The sequence below is a fragment of the Myripristis murdjan genome, chromosome 14 (assembly GCF_902150065.1).
Source record: "Myripristis murdjan chromosome 14, fMyrMur1.1, whole genome shotgun sequence".
Lineage (NCBI taxonomy): Eukaryota > Metazoa > Chordata > Actinopteri > Holocentriformes > Holocentridae > Myripristis > Myripristis murdjan.
The window spans coordinates 23,715,653-23,736,847 of record NC_043993.1 but is presented as its reverse complement, the minus strand read 5'-3'; the positions used below and the strand labels follow the sequence as shown (position 1 = coordinate 23,736,847).

General features: G+C 40.1%; 2 protein-coding genes across 4 annotated transcripts in view; both read right to left on the bottom strand.

Moving 5' to 3' along the window:
* Positions 1–16,602, bottom strand: part of LOC115372106 (unconventional myosin-XVIIIa-like) — an 86,979-nt gene extending 70,377 nt beyond the window's left edge. For all 3 annotated transcript variants that reach the window (XM_030069839.1, XM_030069837.1, XM_030069838.1), the window contains exons 1-2: positions 16,488–16,602; positions 14,365–15,426 (exon numbers count right to left, since the gene is read on the bottom strand). In XM_030069839.1, coding sequence (XP_029925699.1) covers positions 14,365–15,381 — 1,017 coding nt within the window. In that variant the 5' untranslated portion in view covers positions 15,382–15,426; positions 16,488–16,602. The remainder of the gene's footprint in view (positions 1–14,364; positions 15,427–16,487) is intronic.
* Positions 16,603–20,079: 3,477 nt separating this feature from the next.
* On the bottom strand, positions 20,080–21,195 carry LOC115371729 (gap junction delta-2 protein-like). Its single transcript, XM_030069212.1, has one exon. It carries the CDS (start codon positions 21,193–21,195, stop codon positions 20,080–20,082), a length of 1,116 nt encoding a protein of 371 aa, XP_029925072.1.

The following is a 21,195-nucleotide window of genomic DNA, read 5'->3' as shown; positions in this document are numbered from 1 at the left end:
TGGGTGTCATGTGGAGTCCAAGTTTGAGAAAGCATAACCAATAACTGCGACACAGCCCACTAAATCCATTTGAAATGTCTGTGTCATTGGCACAGGATGTCCATTACAATCACAATGACTGGAAAAGATCAAAGGATGCTGTGTTTTAGACAGAGAGCCAAATGATAACCAGAATAGAGGATGAGTGAACACTAAATCAAAGGAAATTTACCTCAATCCTCAATGCCCTTGCTTATTATTATTCATTAAAAACTACAGTTGTTATTACCTCTCCCCTGATTCACTGGATAGCTAGCTATCATCCTCAAACCCCTGATAAGTAAATTGACTTTAGCTTGCAGCAGTCCGTCTAGAACCACAGCACACAAAACTGCTGGCATCATGTAGATTACTGCCCAGAGGCATGTAGATTAAATGGCACTTACATTTGGCTTGCTCTCAACTTTAACCTACATGAGGGAAAGCAAAACAAGGAATCAAACTGTGGATTTAGACTATAGCATATATAGGTGGATAAGAAAAGATCTCACAACAAAATCAAGCACCATGTGCAGACATGAATTGTGAAGCCAAAATCACACAAACATAAAGCAAGACTTCCCTTATGCTCCCAGAATGAAAAGCGTGATTTGTAAGCCATGGTGATAGCTCAGAAGTCATGGGATGAACTGGGCGGTGTGGAGAGTAAGGGCGAGGGATGTAGAGAGAGGGAGACGGAGACAAGGGACGGCAGGATTGTGAATTAAGGAGTGAATGATGGACTGTGGACTTGATTTCTGTGCACTATAGGCCAAATACCAACAGGACAGCGGGACCATGCAGCACTACGGACAGAGGACATGAAGAACAGGATGAAATGGATAGCCTTCTTTCGTCATACTAGAAGAAACATGTGGATAACATGAAGAGCTAACAAAACATGGCTGACACATTCCAAATAAGACCCAAAGCAAATTTTTAACTTGTAGTTTCTATGGTTTATCATAGTGTGGTAAATGTTAATAAATATCTATTAACAAACTCAGCTCACTGTTCCGATTCATGAGCCATACTGTTAGCAGCAATTACTTTCACTTTACATATACCACTAGCCTCTACCTTTACCAACACACTGGCATTATTATAAATAGAAATTGTTTGTCTGGATGTTTTTTTTTAAAAATGGGAAAACTCAGTTTTCATGTGATCAAAAAGTTGTTCCTAAACAAATGGCCTAGCAGTTTCCTGGTTCTCACTGACATTTATTTAATAATAATGATAATGATAATGATAATAAGTGATGACACAAAGCCAATCACGACATATACAATTATTGCAAATAACAAAAAGAAAGGCACAGAAAACAACATGCAGCAAATAGTACGAAGGACCAGTTGAATAAATGGGAGTAAAAAAAACATTCTTCATACTAACTTAAATATTATATCACTTTGTAATTAAGCACCATCATGCTTCTTCCACAAATTTCCAAACTAGAACTCTGGTAGATATAGAAGTTCTTAAATGTTTATGTTCAGTTTGATACATTAAAAATAGATCCATAGACTGACTAGATTAATGAGTTATACTGAAGTGAACTGCGCAGCAACATGTTTCACCATGCCTGACCCAGCTTTCATCAGAGTCAACTCCTATAAATAGTTTCACCCGCAAAGGAGGCCATTCTGAGACGCAATCAGAGCCCTAATGGAACTGCTCGAGCGAAGCATGTAGACCTCCAACAGATCGCACTGCTAGCCACACATGCAGACCGCAAGAGGCTGTTACCTTTTCTCTAGGTCTAGTTAGCCTTCCAGTCTTCCCTCTCTCACTGGTGCTGTGCAGTCAGGGGCAGGGTGGGGTTAGACATGGGTCTGGGGAAAGCACACATTTCCTAGTCCAAGTTGAGTGGGAGGGCAACCACGCGGGCTGGACGTCACATCAACACAGTAAAGCTGTGGTCTGAGGTGCAGGAGGGGGGTAATGTGATAGGAGCTGGGTGGGCAAAGCATGCCAGATGCAGGGCGGGGAAATAGAAGGGGGACAGCTGCTGGGATACACAAGCACTATAAATAGAACTTGCAGCACCAGGGCAATTACCTCTGCCACCATGGTTTGCCAGTTTCATCCCCTGCTGGGCACTCCACACATCTGATGGTAAGAGGGGATCAGAGAGGTAGTCTCCCTCACCAGCTGCAATACAAAGTTTCTTACCTTTCTGGCAACTTGTTCCCCAGTGGAACAAGCAGTGGGAGCTCTCGTTCCACTTGAGGCAGATATAAAATTCATGCTAATGCTATCAAGAGAATGGAAAGTGGTCCCAAGGTCTATGGTTCAGAAGTAAGTGCTAAAATTGCCCACTCCTGACAAAGCAGAACCTAAATGGAGGGTCTCTTAATGTTCCATTACCCTCCTCTATGGCAGCTTGTGTAAGAAAAGCCATGCATATCATGAAGTAGCTTGAATGTGAAGAGGAAACACTATTATCTGCACACTGGCTGCAAAATTGAGCACAAACCTGTTCATAGAAAGCATAGAATACCTATCAAAGTGCAACCTTTTCCTTTATGTAGTGCATGCACACACTCAAGTATGCTCAAACACACACTCACACCCACAGAGTACAGACCTCTTAAGTGAAAAGGCTACACAACAGTTTCTTTGTAGTAATTGTGCAAAGTATAATGGAGGAAAATGTACCATCATCAGTTTCACCAGGCTGAAAACACCACAAGAGGGAGCTACAAACCTGCAAATGCACTGGTTTGTGTACTTCAGAGAAGGTATGGACTCTAGGCATACTACTGACCTATTTCAAAACTTTTCCCTGAAACATCACAAAAACAACATTTCCCAATTAACGTGCACTAAGATGTATAAAATGAGGCATGGACTAGCAAAATATTGCCTGTGTATGGCTTGAATCACAACAGTAAGATCACACCAACTGCTCAATCAAAATCATGTTTCAAGATATAAGCATCAAGTAAAAAATTTGAGAAAAATATGCTGTGATAATATCCGTTGGGCCAAATGCACGTGTCAGTGCCTGAAGGAAGGCACTCAAGTTCACTGGGTGCATGTGCCAAGGGGTGCAGCCGCTGGACGAAAACATGGAAAAGTAGCAGCATGCTCACCAGGGCCAGTCTGGGCTAATCCAATTTTGGCACATTTATAAACTCATTAGTGGGTTGATTTTCAAATGGCTAGTTCTTATTTGCAATGTCACAGCAATCAGGTACCTGTTTAGTTTAATCTGAAAAGTCAGGAGAGGTGAGATCCAAAGCAGCAGAACCAGCTATGTAAATTCAGCGTTTTTCCATTGCTTTTCTGGGTGTATATTGCTTGTTTTCTATTGTAAGTGTTTATTTTATAATGTGTAATATACAAACATAAGCCTTACCACTATAAAACATCATACAGTCATGCAGTACAGCATAATTAAGGTTTACCATGTCACCAGTCTATAGAGGATGTCCAAACACACTGCCTATCTGCTCTATCTAGCACAGTCTGCTAATCCCCACAGTGGGTGAGTGGGACACACCATGTGGGTTGTTTGTCTACACATGTTTAGGGCAAACCAAAGATTAAGGACTCTGTACACCCTAAACACTGATGACTCTGACCCAGTTAAAACCTGCCTGCAACGATTGATTGTATTTCTTGCATTTCACTGACTCGTATTTATCTGGGGTAATTTGGTTCAGATGAAAAACGTATTTTGACACATCCAAGACAGTTTCAAAAAACTGAGCAATAGATAATGGAAAAAAAACACGAGGAAGAAAAGGTGATAGAGAGAGGGACAGACAGAGAGAGAAAGAACACGTCTATAAAATTCTACAACAAACATTAACTTAAAGCACAACTTCTAGGTGTTTATTTCAATAATGGCATTACGCGTAGTGTCTCTTTAAGATTAAAATCTCTATGCTGCCTACTCCAATAAAGGCAAGCAGAGATCATGAAAATGTCTGACCAGCGTCCATGCTCTGGGGACAGTCAGCAAAAATTAATCATGGGACTTCACACTCTGCAGTCCTCTGACCGCTTTCTGAAATTCCAGGATGTTGAGAACGACCCAGATTTTACACAGCAACAGAAAATAGGCCTGAAAATCATAGAACTTCTTCCAAAAGTAGGGCATGCGAACATGCTTTAGGAGCAGCAAAGTTTGACAAAGGTGTCACCTCACCTATGGGTCACATGTGTTGAACTTGGGGTGAGAAGAAAGTGAAAATGACAGTGCTAAGACACTTAATAACCCTGCTTTGTTGTCAGAGGGGGCGTTAAAGGAGGTCAACACACTTCTTCACCTTCCTTGAAAAAACTGCAATGGCCAAGAAACAGAGGGCACAAATTTGGGCACATGGATGGAACAGCCAATAGGGAAATGTCTCAGGCCTAGCAGCACATACAGACTATTCTCACCAAAATCCCCTTTTGACTCTTAATGGTTCCATGGTAACTACTGTTTGAAAGTATAAAATATTAAATGCTCATGATGTCAGTGACAGGCATCGGTTGTAACCCTGACATTTATAGCCAATGATGATGGATTCTATTGTGTGACAGTATAAAATATTAAATGCGTGTTGGTAATAAGCACCTGTCGTAACCCTGATAGTGACAACCAATGATGACTGAAAAGGCCCCATGCCTACTGCAGCATATTGTTGTATTTTTATATATTTTTATGGGTCTAAGAAACTTTACTGGTCAAATGACTTGAATATCTTTATATTCTATATTTTATCACTGACTTTGGTTGAAAAACATAGTATAAATTAGCAAGATTTATTGGGTGCCAACCTTATGACATCATCACTTATGGACATCTGTTTCTGTTTAAGGTCCAAACAAATTTTTACAATATATAAAATATTGGCGATGGGCGCATCGGTGGCTCATCGGTAAGGAGCACATGCCATGTACCAAGGCTTAGTCCCGATCACAGCGACCGCGGTTCGAATCTGACCTCAGGTCCTTTGCTGCTTGTCACCCCCTCTCTCTCCTCTGCCTTTCCTGTCTATCTCCACTGTGACTGTCAAATAAAGCAGGAATGCCGAAAATATAATCTTTTAAAAAAACTAAATAAATACTGGCAATATAACTTAAAACATACAACTTTCTTTGATGGGAGAGAAGTTTGCAATGTTCATTTAATTAATTATTGACACATGGTGGCTACACACAAAACCTGTCAGCCTGTAATATCACAGTTGGACTTAGTCTCTCTGGCCATGCTGCACCAGTGTGAAAGACAAAAGTACAAGGTTTATTTATTTATGTATTTGTTTATTTGTTTATTCACAGTGAGAACCTTACTCTATGGTAGACACAAGAATGGCAGCATAGAGAAATTACTTATGGAGAGTGACAATGAGGAGAAACACAGACAGGGTGAGAAAACAAACAAACAGGCCCAGTTAACCTGAAGGACCGATTTTCTTAATCCCTACTAAATGAACAGGTATGCATGAAATGCACACACGCCATGGCTAGATGTTACAAAAACAATGATGTTCAATTAAAAAAGCTGCTGCTTATGTCAAGGTAAGGGTGTGCCTGTCGAGTGTCAACATCATGTTACTGGCAGAGCTTGTGTCAGTCAGACACACACCCAAGAACGGCAAGCGTGCCTCCCTTACCATATCAAACTGCAAACAAATCAGTTACTTTCTCAGTTCAATTGTCAAAATTAGAACCAACATGGGTGGTCACCAGGTCCAGAACTAGGGCTCTGGCAATGCAATACAAATCATGATACAGGGGTTTCAATTCAATATATTGCAATATATTGTGATACTGTAAGAAAGGCAATATATTGTGATTATTTTTTTATGTAGTTTTAGGAAAACTCACATGTGCTTACTTCTTCCTGCATCATTTTATGTGGTTACATTGAAGTGGAAGAGTCAAATGGCTAAAGATAGATAACGACACTGCTATATAGCAGTCAGGGGTTTAAACACAACACAAAATGAACCTCTGTCTGCTACAAATCGTTGCATGTAAACTATTAATTACAAATCACAGTATCACAAAACATAATATTGTGATACTCAAGTATATCAATATTTTCATACACCCCATCCAAAACTGGTCATAGTTTTACTATTAAAATGACATTAAATCACATCTGAAGTGGGGAAGGCAGGCAGAATAAAATGACTTCTTAAGTATGGCGTCTATCATGAACCAAACAGCTCTACACTTATCCTTAGAGGCCCCGCCTTTTTCTAATCCAGGCCTGTGCTAATACCCTCTGCCAGCATCACCCCACTGGAAATGGGGATGATGTCATTTAAATGGGCAGCTTGGGTAGGAGATTAAACCATTTGCTAATTTCCTAATGATGAAACCATGTCTGGTCTGCAGGAAGACAGGAAATGCATGAGATGAGGATAACGGATGAACAGCTATTAGATAAAACATTTTGGCAATGTCATGAGCTGCTGAGGTGATCAATTGTTACCTCTGGCATTCAGGCTTTCCAAGTGTTGTTAAGTGTATAGAGGCAAAATTACCTCTTGAAAGGCATAATCTGGGATAATATTGTCTTGGCCTGCTTTTACTTGTCTGTGATGTGCTATGATATGTAAGATAGGTTTACAAAATGGAAAAAGTGATGTTGATTGACCATCTATGAACTACAACAAAAGAGCTGAAGATCAAGCTACTGTGAATGCACTACAGATGCAGCAATACTAAGTCCTATGCCATCCATCCATCCATTTCCCATACACACTTATTCCTAATCAGGGGTCATGGGTGACTGGAAATCATCCCAGCATGCATTGGAGGGCAGGCAAATAGGCACCCTGGACAGGTCTAAGTCATAACTGTACAGTGCGAAACTTATGAGAGAGCTCTTACGACATATTTTTTCAGCTTTGCCACATCTATAATTATCCTTGATCATAGAATTTAACAAGGTGGCCCAGGAAAATAGATAACTGTCAAATAGATAAAGGTACACATAAAGAAGAAAGCAACATGTATCTGTTTATAAAGTATATGGTTGTCAAGCTACAACAGTGCTTCAATCTGCACCACAGACTAGATGAGAATGCCCTGTAATATGATTTCTCAGTCTGATATGGTGATGCTTCAGAACAGCTGAAGGGGCCAATCAAGTGACTAACCTTACCACCTTGAAAACCATAAGTAACTCTAGATACTGTTTGAGAAAACACCAGTTAGACAGAGGTGATTCACAGATCCATTCATACAGTGAATACCAGTCTCATCCACTTATTCGAATAAAGCAAGATATCCTCGAGCAAAGTGGACAAGTTTTGTAACGAGGTAGGAGGCTTGTAGCTTTTGTGTAATTACATACATATATAGACTGTAAGTGCTCACTCATGCCATGTGTTGCTTTAGCATTATTATGTAATCTCCACATTATACCCATATAGCAAGCATCACATGTGTCATTTACCCTGACTTAACTTTTTAATGCACTTCTGTTTGTAAAGGATAATATTAAGATCGCCCTGCCCTTTATGTCTACAAGCTAAACAAGATTTGAAGATTTGTCTAAATTTTGAAAATATTCCAAAAGTGAGACTATGTTATATAATATTATATATACTGGGTTTTGAACAATAGCCGTAATTCAGCACTGTACCTCAACTAAACAACTGCAGTTATTTATGACCGCAGACTTCCTGTAGAGAAGGGCAACTAATTGCCTTCAAGTGGTTTGGTGAAACCACAGAGTAGAGAACTTTAGAACTGTCTTTAAGTCCTTGTGTGTTACAACTGGTGATTTAAAATTTTGTTTTAAAACAGGCACTATTAAATAAACAGTTGAATTCAGTGGTGTTTAAGTTCAAATATAAAGTAGCTGCACTCAACCAATATCTGATTGACTCAATAGACGTTTACGCATCAAGCCCCAACAGTTACTGGACACCATGAAGATGAGATGCAGGTACAGTTGGAATGTGGAAGCTCGCTGGGTTTGTGACCAGGAAGGAAAGATGATCTGATCATTGATCTGAATCCAGCGGTGGTCTAAAACCCAATTCCCAAAAGGATGATAACTGTTCTGACCTAGGCGGAAGACCTCCATGCCAGCATTGATAAAAGAAAGTGATAAGCTCGGATGCATACAATTCTGATTCTCTGAGACTTGCGCTTCCGGTTCTCAACTGGAACCAATTCTAAATTCCCATCCCTATGTGTGCTAGAAATCTCCCAGTCCAAGCAGGAAACACACTGACAGTTTTGGAAAGACAGCAACAGAGAGATGACAACAGAAGAATAGTTGTTCTGGCCTCATGTAGTGTGGACAGTGGCCACCACCCAATGGACAAAAGGTTCCATGTACAAGCTGTTGGTCCTCGGCCCAGAAATAAACCATTATATAATCTAATTTGGTCCAGAATTAATGCAGGGGTCCATTGAAAAATTGTTTGTCCTGGATGCAGCTGAGAAAAGATAAGTGAACTGGTTGGACAACATGAATTCATAAAATGCCTGAATAATGTAAACTTGCCTGTCTCAAAACAGTCAATCAAGACAATATGGTCTCCAAATGAGCAACATCATGATCACACGTCTGTTTGAACAATCAAACAAGTTTAAGATGATCAAAGAGGTCTAATGACTGTTCTCCATATGCAGTCTACTTTTGACCAGTGTTATAGCTCAGACACTTCTAAACCCAGATTCTGAAGACTGGATAAGTTTGATATATTTTCTCTGAATTTACTTTCCACTGACTCTTTGGATAGCAAATAAACATATGAAGTGCTTATTGTGTAACCTAAAGGCAAGCCATCTTAAGGTAATCTTGAAATTATGAAATATAAGAGACAGAGGGAGACAAAGATAGAGAGAGAGAGAGAGAGAGAGAGAGGGAGACAGACAGACAGAGAGACAAACAAGCAGACAGGGAGAAGGTTTACTGCTGAAACCAAACCTGAATAGCAGGTTTTTGCTCAATAACAGGCTCCTCTGCTCACTCATCACACTGTCATGTTATGCAATTATAAATAGTAAACTGATCTTATGCAAGGAATATACATGGATCATGTTGGTAAAGAAAGCAGCATTCTGATTTCAGTTATATTAAAGTCAGTCCCATATACTTAGCATGCACATTTAGCATTAGACTGAGTTGAACAGATCGAGACCAAGACTCCAGATCTTATTATAACCTACTATATATAGTGCTGTTGGTTCTAGGTCACTCTCACATGCACATTTTCTACTTTTTCAAATGCCCTGTCTAACGATGATGATCAGAATCAGTGGTATCTGGGACAAAGTAGAGCAGGGACACAAGTGTCTCCTCTAGGGAGGGAAGTAGATAGTCTCTGGCTGTGTAGACACTCACTCCATCACTCCTAGTAAATTTAAAAAAGATAATTCAGCCACTATGGCTACCCAGGTAAGAGAAGTGGATGGAGGGACAGACAAACACAACAGATAAGCATATCAAGCAGACACCTGCTGTTTTATGGTGATGGCTGCACACAGTCGCCACCATTTCGGATCCTATCATTTAATATTTTGAGCAGAACTGCCCCTCCCACACACAACCTAGGAAAATGACGGTATGCATACTTGTGCACATGGAACAGTATGTGTCTCCTACATAGTCACTTTTCATTAGGCTGACAACTTATAATGTCATCATGTCATGTATTTATATTCTATGTTCAACACAGTGGATGACATGGCATTATGCTCAGGGTTCTGTGAAGTCATTAGGCTAATTTAATTTGCTCAACTGCCAGACAAAATCCTCGGAAAGGCATTCACACAGGTATCACTAGCTTCTCTGTTGTCGCTGCTGCAGTGTCTCACTGTGTAAACACCACCCTTGTACAGTGCACCTTTTACGTCACATTCCTGTGCAGGGAAAACAAGCCAAACAAGGTGTGGCCTGACACATAAACACTGAACTTTCACACAAAGGAGCAAATCTGACCATGGTTTCAACATAATGTTGACCAGCATTGTTTTTTTTATTATTATTATTATTATTTTTTTTTTTTTTTTTTTTTTTTTTACTGTCAATTTATCAGCCTTTCACACTGCACATCCATACTCAAATTTCCTGGGTCAGTAGCATCAACTAAGGATTTCATCAAGCAAAAACAAATATGCCAGTGGACAATCTTCTTCAGCACACTGCTTTGGCCAAAAAACTATACATACTGAATGTATATATTTACTGTGCACATTTAGCAGTGTTCTAGTACTGTGTATGCTGAGCAGCATGGTATAGAGTGTGGCCATATAATAAAGTATCAGTGTACCATGACAAAATTATACTTAACAGAATGTGATGCAGAGAGGCTCCAGCCACCAGGACCTTAAATGAGTGGGTATGGAAAATGAATGGATGGATGGACTGATGGTTGGATGAATGGATGGACAGATGGATGGATGGATGGATTGCATAGTTAGACTAGGCATTTTATTGTTGACTGAAACTAACTGTGATGACATTGTTGCTCTAAATAAAGCCTCTGAAGGGGTATGGTCACTTTCTCCTTGCAAAAGCTTATCACATCTCACAAGTTGCAATCCCACCTTTGGTCTCACGTTTAAATAAATAAATGGTAAATGGACTGCATTTCTGTATCACTTTTCTAGTCTACTGACCACTCAAAGCGCTTTACAATGTTTGCCTCACATTCACCCATTCACACACGCATTCACACACTGATGGCGGAGGCTACCATACAAGGTGCCTTGCTGTCCATCAGGAGTAGTGAGGGGTTCAGTATCTTGCTCAAAGACACTTCGACACACTTTGGAGGAGCTGGGGATTGAACCGGGAACCCGCCCCGTTTAGCTCCCCATCCACTGGATCCCTCATCACCGATTTAAACGCCATGAAGTCCTGACAACTCAAACTTAGAAAAACTCTAGAAAACTCTGCTAGAACTGTTTTTTTTTTGTTTGTTTGTTTTTTTGGGTTATTTGGAGTTTTAATGTTCGAGTTGATAATGACTAGCAAGACATGTGAGCATGTACTGCACCTTTTAGCCACAGGAATGTAAGCTCTCCACCACCCATTTAGTTACTTCATAGTATAATTTCCTCATGGGGCACTGATGTAATCCATCATGGCCACAATGTATACCAAGCTGCTCATACACACAATTACAGAACATTGCTAAATACATTATACACACTGCAGAGTAAAAGTAGTAATATGTACAGTCTATTGTCCATGGTAGGATTTACTTTTTTAAAATGCCAATTACATTTTATTACTCTTGTATCATGTGTATCATGTATGTAATTTGGAGTTTAAGAACACACTAGATGCTACATTCTCTCTCAAACAGATAGTGCAAACAAAAGACAAGTCATCAGCTCCTTGCCACATACCGACTGCAAAAATATTAATGCAGACATCAAGAACACTAAAGTGGGAGTAATTTCCCGACAAACTTGAAAAGCTCCATATGGCTTGAAAATTAGCCTCTAAGAAGTCATTCCCAAGGTTAAACACCATCTGTCCAAAAGGATACACAATAAGTTGTACATGTACTGGTATCTTCCTGGTTACATGACTGTTTTGTTATTTTATCTGACCGGTAGCTACTTCTACCAAACTGTGGCTTGTTCAGAATCCTGCAGCTGGCCTGCAGGGCATATTCATGCATAATCAATGCCCTAATAGCAAAGCTTCCTATCAAAGTCAACATTTTCCCAAGAATCTGCTCTTGATATTGAAACTATGACCTCGTCTTTCACCCTCTGCCTCTGTGTGCCTCATATGAACCAATAAAGAAGCAATGTATCATTCCAAACACCATAAAACATAAAAAGACTGACTTTTGGAACATGTAACTACATAACAGTGGGATTGTCTAACAATTAAATGAAATGAAAAAAAGACAAATTAAACAACAGAGCCACAGAATGTAAAACAGTCCAAGATCTAACTCTGTAGTCACCCTGTAGTGCATATTTTAACATTCTCAGGAGTCTTACATTCTCACTGTGCTCTGCACAATGTGCCAAAAACCTATCATCAAAATAGCAGCAAGCTTTACAATTGCACACATTCATGAGACCAGTTGAGAGCCCAGTTAAATTTATGTGAGAAAGAAGTGCCAGCACAGTAAGAGCCTAGACCATCATGGAGGAAGAAAGGCAGGAAAATACCTGAGCGAAAATTGTTGGCACTGTGGTAAATTAGAGCCAAAATTGCTCACTTGTTACTCTGTAATTGCTGCATTGTTGCAACTAAATGAATTGACCACTTTGATGTAGTGGAAACAGAAATATATTTCTGATGACTCATGCAAACAAATATTGAGAAGACAATTCAGTTACATGATCAGTTATGGACTAAAATTGTTGAATTTTCTATTTGAGAAGATTTACATTATTGGAACATATACAAGTTCAGGGCACATCTTGTAGAAATACTTACATACTGTACCATACTCAGCTTGCAGGATAATGGGCCTCAAGCAACACTTATAAACCACATTAATCAAACAGCCTAATGCAAGCATACAACATACATTTAACATACATTTAATTTCTTTCTCATTGAGCCTAGCATGTAGCCTGGAGTACTGTGCAGCGATTGTGTCTATATTCATTTAATTAGTCATTTCAATTAGGTTTTAATAGGTTTTATAGAAATGTGCATCTAAACAAACAGACAAAAAAACATTTTGCTACATACGTGTTGGTCTGTCCACCCAAAAATGATATCTCAGATGAAATTTTGGACACCACTGGTATGATTTTGATTGACTTTAAGGGAGGATTCATCACATTTTTTTAATATGTAACCTACTGACTGACCTAAAAGTAAATGTCAAACTTAAACTGCTACACCCCTGGACTTAATGAGACACATGAGATGATGCATCTTATTACGGATTGGCCCCCAAAGTGTGTGCATCATTCATGGAGGATAAGATGTTTGCCATGTTTATGTAACCTTTTAGTTGTTTTTTGTTTTTGTTTTTGTGTGTGTGTGTGTGTGTGTGTGTGTGTGTGTGTGTGTAAGTATTCACTTCATCAACTGTTAGGGATTTAAAAAAAAAAAAAAAAAATTAAGAGAATCTGAATTCAGAACTTTGATTAAATTGTGTCCACTAGTTGAGAAATTAACTTTATGATGTTCATATAGATATGTGTACATGATCATCCAAGTGACAAGGATTGAATTTTCATTACCTGCAACTCCTTCATCACCTTCAAAGGATCGCAGGGAGTGGATGAATTCTATTCAAACATTCTCACTTTCTCACACTAAATTATCATTGTCATACAGCATTGTTATAGTTTTTCACACTCTTCACTCTTCGCCCACTGTAGCAGGTGACTGCAAAGCCACAAACTTAGAAGAAAGCGAAACATCAGATATGAGACTGATGTATGGCACACACAGTTTTTGGAATGGGAATAAATCATACAATAGGTAAGGCCGATGACTGTTTTTAAATTCCACATATCACAGATCTGCAAGCACTTAATGACACATCCGCTGTTTCTCAACGCACTGTGAACATTGCTCTGTTTGAAGATATTCATTTCAGAATATCTGAAATTAATTTCCTGAATTTATCCGATTCTCTTGCCTGTTTTCAAGACTTTCCTTTCTAGCTAACAGTGACTATGTTTACATGTGTGCAGTATTCCAGTTATTGACCGGAGCATTGAAATATTCCAGTAGCATTGTGACTCATGTAAACACTTGGCATTACCTGATTAAACCTTATTTCTGGAAAAACCAGAAGAGGTTGGGTTATGCCACTACTAACAGACATACTTTGACATGTAATCACCTTCCCCTGGTCACTACTGCTTTCATGTTCGATTTCCAAGAGGTGTTATCAACGGTTGCAGACCAAAATGCATCTGGATGTAATTGGATAGACCTACAACCAGTCAGCACCTCAGAAATGCTGATGATTCTACCCTTAAAACATAGCCTATTTTGTGAGAAGATCACTGAGGAGCAAAGCAGCACTTTGCTAACAAATAGAGAGACACATGACAAGTGCAATGGTCAGCCTGCAACAAAAGCAGTATGAATTTTCTGATTTGGGCACATCCTGTATGTTCTCAGACAAAATGTGGATTTTCTGTTTTCATCTTAGACTGAAACCATTAAATCTGTAATGGAAAACAACACAACAAAGGGCACAACTATGAGGTGCTCATAACTGAAAATGGACTTGATAAAGTAAAAAAGTGTCACTCATGGCAGCTTCATCTGTATTGCTTTTCATTTGGGTAAAGTATCAGATCTAAAGCCTATTTCAAGATCATGATCTTGAATTTTTTTTCAAAGAACCCATTAGATCACCATGAGCACCTATTACTGTTAGCAGACAGAATACTATTCTATACGCAAACAAACACAGTGATACTCACATCAAAGACTCCTCTGTGCAGGTCCTGCATGGTCCTCAGCCAGCAGCGGTTCAACTCACTCAGCTCCAAAATAGGCTGCACTTTGAGCCGGACTGAATCTCCAGACTGACGGATCATCTCCACAATCTCATCCCTGTTCTTGTTCTCCACATTGATCCCATTGATTTCCACCAGCCTGTCTCCAGGCACCAGGCCCAGGGCCCGATCTTTGGTCCCAGCCCCAGGCTCAGCAAAGTGAACAAGACGTCGGCTCACCCCGCCATCAGACCGCCTCTCCAGCATGGCGGTCCTGCGCAATGAGAAGCCAAAATCCCCAGTGTTGCGTCGCTGCACCTCCAACTCCCTTGGATCTGGCACAGGTGGAGCCGCTAATAGAGGCAGCTGTAGGTCCGCTCCAGGGAAGGTCTTCTCCACCATCTCTGGAATATGGACCATTCTCCTGTTTGGACCTTGCGATTGCGAGCCCTGCCTACTCTGTGGGTCGGAAGCCTCTGTGTGAAGAGAAGATGTGGAAGACTTCTGTCCCAAGGGAGTCGGTGCAGAGGGCTTGTCTTCTTTGCTCCTCTGGGGAAATGAGAGGCGCCTCTGGCCCACTAGAGAATTTGCTGTGGCCAAATCACCAAACTTGGCCGCTCGTTCCTTTACAGAGGCACGATGGGGCTCCTGTTCAGTTCCCTGGGTATCCTCACGAGGGGTAGGTGTGTTCATTTGCCCACCCTCATGCCCCAGGGTCCTGCAGTTGTCCAAGCGTTCAACCTCTACGTTTGTCAGGCTGAGCTCTGTGTTACTAGCTACTTTAATTGGGATAGGACTAGAAATCTCAAGCTTGCTCCTAGATTCCCTCTTGGAACTCCCTCGGTGGATGTTGAAGAAACCTCTCCTTATGCTCATTTCCTCCAGGCTCTTCAACTCTGCCTGGGACATCCGCTCCTTCTTTTCTTTTTTGTCTTTTTTCTCCTTCTTCCCAGAATCCTTTTCCTTGTCCTTGTCCTTGTCTTTCTTTATTAGGTGAAACATGCTGAGCCCTCTCTGGCGATTCTTTCTAGGCTGGATCGTTTACACCTACAGAATGAGGGTCCCATACAACATATTGTCAGATACTAATCAGCACAGGACATGAAACCATCTACAATAGTTGGGGACACCTTGTAACATAATCTATAGGAAAGTAAAAATTATGGCGAGGATTAAGAAAGCATTTCTCTTGAGAATAACACAATCCTGTAATTTAGCAGGACAATATAATAAACATAGACTTATCCCGATTAGATGATGAACACTGAGTCTAGATATTCAAGTGGTCCATAATTGCTGATATTTACAGCCAGTGTTCTTCCTACTGCAGCTTGCAAATGGCAATGTTATGGCTGCAATCTATTACAGCTATGAAAGCACTTAGAGTACTCTTTTATTCTTCATCCTTTGATTTCAGAAGTAGGGAGTCATATTTTCTTTTTTACATTATTTTGTAAGCAGTTATCATCAGTTTTTAACCTGACAAACATCTTTCAGTCCAAAACACTGTAACACAGGGGCAGTTGTGTGTAAAGTGTGTGTAGTGTATGGGCACTAAATGGGAAACATCAGGTTTTTGAATTGACATTTGAGCCTGTAGATGCATTGCATAGTCTTGTCAAGGGAAAGGGGAAACAGAGCCTCTAAGTACACATCTCTCTCTCTCTCTCTCTCTCTCTCTCTCTCTCTCTCTCTCTCTCTCTCTCAGTATTTTTGAACCATACCCACCAAATTCACACTTAATCCATTCATAATCACTTCCCTTAGCTAGAGGCTACAGTAAAACATGAACATTACAGCTAAACTGACCTTCCACCCACCTGCTCAGGGAATACACCCTCAATAACCTTTAACACAAGCAAACACATGTTTATTTTTATTTTTTCTTTTTAGGTTGAAGTCACACACTGTAGCCCACACATGCTGCTAGTACAAGCTTGTTGTTGTAGCGTCTGTTACAGAGCTTGGCCGTAATGCGCTCCCTTTAAGCTGCTTTGCCCTCATTCTTTATAGGACCAGTGGCTTTAGTGAACACTTTCAATGAAGAGTGTAAAAATATAATTCATATGAAACAACACAGGTTATTAGTTATCAAGAAAGTGACTTACCGTGCGGACGCCAGCTCTGGACACGGGTGACTGCTCTGATGAAGGGCTGTTGTGTCAACTGGGAAGCTTCTCAGCATTTTCCTTGGAGTTGACAGTAGGTGCGAGGAAATGTAGTTATGATACATTCACGTGCTTCTCGGAAGCTCCTACTTCGGCGCGCGGTCAGGTGCTTGTGGCCGGAAATAGTGCGCTCTGTCACAAATACTGGTTTGTTTTATTTTAATTTATTAAAATAAAATAAAATGTATTTAAGAAAAATATGCATCATGTTATCTCATTTATTCTCTGAGTAATTAATCAGCCACAATTTGTATCAGGTGCAGTGATCTGTATTTTTATGCATATAAGCTGTTGATGATTGCATGTGCCACCCTTTCAACACGAAGAAGAAAACCGAATATATGGTATCAGAAATCTCAGTAAGAAATTAAAATAGAGGTATACTCTAATTCTAATGAGGTGCGCAGAATACCAAAGAATTTATGTGATAAAAATATAATTTTTCCCACCATTTCATGACTCCAGGCAGTCCACCCCTAAATGTCACATCTCGGCACTTTGCCTACCTTAGAAAATTCAAACTTTCCCAGAGGTATTTGGGTCGTCCATGTGCTAAATAAATTAAATTGTAATATTTCCCACAGTCTGTGAAGGCTGCATTAGCGTGCATCGCACAGGAGTGACCCCTCGTGGTCTTTTTCCGCAAGAGGCCGCTGCAGGTGCATGATTGCATGGCAGGGGTCTGGATGCAGCTATGATTACATTTTCTCCCAATTTTTACTTCTCTGTACTCACCATGTGACTCAACTCTCAGTCATCGAGCGTTTTGTGAGCGGAATTATTTTAAAATGTAGTTCAATTTATGGCAAATGCAAAATGGTTAAAAATGGTTAGATCACAGTTTATTGTCTCTTACTATGAAGTGGTAGTTTGGTAAACTTTTCCCCAACTATTTCCCTGAAATATTTATAATCTAGCAAAATAGAGAAGTGTACCTGCTTGGGTTGAGGGTGAAATATGAAATAACATGAAATAAATGTAATTTTCAGCATGGAATGAAATAGTTTGAAGCAATAAAGAGCAAAGACGCACACATCACACAACTACAAGGATTTAAATTACGTTTTAGTGAAATAATCAGCATGGAAATAAACACAACATAGGCCACAAAATAAATTATCAGGTGCACTATACCAAGTCCATTCTTACTTGGTAACAGACATACACCACACACACACACACACACACACACACACATACACACAGTGCTGCCAGTCCTTTTATCTTTACTTTGTATTTTACCACAATAAAAGTGTCCCTTGCTTGCAGGTGAGCTTAAGGCCATTAAAGAGGAAGTACACAAAGATGTGGAGCGTTGGCATGTGTGACTGGTAGCAGAACTAACAGGATAACTAAGATCATCACTTGACGCTTGACATCCTGTTTGGACTGAAGCACCTCAGAGCCTGTACACTGAAGTGAAAACACTTGAAGACACAGGGTCACAACCACAACGGTTTTTCAGAGGCAGAAGAACCAGGGCACGACAGGGAGAAACAACATAAGACGGGTTTGACTGTTATTATACTTTCATTGTGCGTCTTTTTGTCCTACATACAGAACTATGGCACAAGCTCTAGGATTCTGTCTCTGCTGTCAATACTGAAGTAGCAACTGAAAAAATATGTATTGATGTAACAAAGATATCTGGGAATTAGATGTAGCTAGCCAAAATTAGTTACCAATTTACAGTTCACTCGTTGTGTTTTAGTCTTTTGTAGGTTACAATGCCTGCTTTATCATTTCCACTCACATTTAATGTGGTTTGAAGGTCTAGGTCTTGTCCTAGCTTATAAATTACTATTAATGGAGTGCTAATCAGTAATTCTATACACAAACAAAACTGAATAATTCCCTCAACCTCAAACTATCAGAGTTGTCAAGTTGTGCTTGTTTGATAATTATTCTTTAGTTCATTAATATAATGATTAAGATAAACATAAGAATAAATATTAACCACATCTTCAGTAGCCTATAACATAGCACCAATCAGAACTGGGTGGTTAAAATAAGTCCTGCTGATTAACATGTCACTTGTTCACAATAGCAGTGTTGACCTTTCAATTTAAGAGCAGGTGGAGGAATGAGCAAATCACAGCAAATTCATTGATTTGACTGTATAACAGACCTGCATGCATCAGTTTTGCAAAACATTGCAGTATGTTTTCACAATGATGCTTGCCTTTTGTGATATATACAAAATAAACACACTCTTCAGATGACAACATCTCCGAATCATTACATTAAAGAATGATTCTTATTCATGCTTAGGACCCTTACACAGTTGAAATTTGACTTGGATGTCACCAAAATTGTTATCATTGAGCTATTACAGTTGTAAAGCTATGACTTCATGGGTACTTCAGTTAGGAGTTAGCCAATAATAGGAATGACTAGTCATTATGCTAAAATGTTTCTAATCCAGTATATATCCTATCATATCTTACTATGTCCTGTCATGTCTTGCAATGCCATGCCATGCCATGCCATACCATGCCATGCCATGTCATGTCATGTCCTGTCCTGTCCTGCCCTGCCCTGCCCTGTCCTTTCATGCCACACCATGCCATGTCATGTCAGGACATATCTTATGTCCTGTCCTGTCCTGTATGCTATACAACCCTATCCTATCCTATCCTATCCTATCCTATCCTATCCTATTCACTATAAATATATATTCATCTACAAGTTGTGTTTTTCTCCTAATCAGCACCCCATTATGTCAAGGCTAGTTCAGCCTTCAACTCAAATCTGTGCTCTGAGCTTTTCATAGCAGCATAGCAGCGTGAACATATGTTTCTGGGTCATGTACGGAAGAACAAGATGTTGGAGAAAGGATTTCTCAAATTTTGGACGCATCTGTTCTTTCTCAATGTGAAAAAAAAAGTCTTGACAGTATCATCTATTTCACAAGCCAATCACTGATTGTCCCTGCTGAGATACTGGCAGCAGAAGTCATTAGCATTCGCCAGCAGTTGGTGTGTGTTGCTAGTTTAAATCAACAGTGCTGAAAAGCATTTCGCTGACAGCTCCTCACAGGAGATTTACATTATTATATTTATGACCTTTATTGACATCTGTCAGAAACCAGTGGGAATCACGGCACAAGTTATTGATCTCCAAATCAGAAAGTTACAATATGACACAATAAAATACATTTTAAAAATCTTTAATCTGTCGCCATCTCTTAATTCAAATAAGCACTACATTGTACTGTTTACTGTATTGTTAATCACTGTCCTAATGACATACTGTTCTCCCTTTTTATTTTGAGGGTACAGAGCTAAATGAGATGGTCACATACTGTATACATTTGCATATATTATTAGTGTTGTGGAAAAAATGTAGAGTGATGTGCACATAAAACATTTGAGTTCTATCTTTATGGAAAATGGATCCACCGTGAAAGGATTGTTGCTTGCACGGTCTTGCTTTTAAAAAAAAATGAAAACCACTTTTGATAAACAAATGTATTCAGAGCTGGAAACAAAAAATAATATAAAACAGAAAAGAAAAATACAGTTAAAAAGAATTACAGCCATGACTTTTTTCCTCTGCCCATTTTTGCCGTATTGTACAGTTTAGTTTTGGTACGTTCCTTCTCATCTGGGTTTCTCTTCGAAGTGCATTCTAGTGTTGAGTCCGTCTCAAAGGAGATGGCAGGGGTGTGTGTCGGCACACCACTGCTCTTCTCCCGGGACACTGGAGGAGGTGTCTGCAGGACAACTCTGCCACGCAAAGAGTGCTTGAGCTGCAGCAGCAGTGGGTTGTCATTCGGATACATCGCCATCCGCTCCACACGGTCCCTGTCCGGCTCAAAGCATGTAGAGCAGGCAAAGCACAGTACTCGGAAAATGTAGACCCAGCCAAGGTAGTGTAACTCCACAATGTTCAGGATAAAGCAGCCTAGACTGACACTGAACATGAAATTTAAGAAGATGGTCTTTTCTGTGGCACGAGACACAAAGCAGTCAGTTCGGGTTGGACAGGGGTAGGTTTCACATCGGAAAAGGTGAGGAACTTCAAAACCAAAAAGGTAGTACTGTCCTACTAGGAAGATTAGCTCCATGATGGAGCGCAGCACCACATGTACAATGTAGATGAGTAGTACTTGGCTAGAGAGCTGAGTTGGGTCCTTCCCTACCTCTGTCATATCCTCTTCTACCTGGCTCCTCTCTTCACACTCACCATCCTGTGAACTCCAGTCCTCTTCATTGCTAGGGATGTTCTTAGGACTGCTGGCTTCCAGTGCTGCCTCCCTCTCTCCTGAATGTTTGGACCTTTCAAGTGCAGGTGGGCACCTGGGCACTACTTGAACTTTCTCAATCTCAATCTTTTCATCTTTGGTGATTTTTTGCAACACATAGACAATGTAGAAGATGGATGGAGTGGAGACAAGAACAATTTGAAAGACCCAAAAGCGCAGATGTGAGACAGGGGCGAAAGTGTCATAGCAAACATTGTTGCATCCAGGCTGCAGGGTGTTGCAGATAAACTTGGACTGCTCGTCACTGTAGACAGCATCCCCAATCAGGGTCACTAGCAAGATGCGGAAGATAAGCAGCATCGTAAGCCAAATCTTGCCAATGACTGTGGAATGATTTTGCACCTCCGTTAGGAAGCGGCCAAGAATGGACCAGTCTCCCAT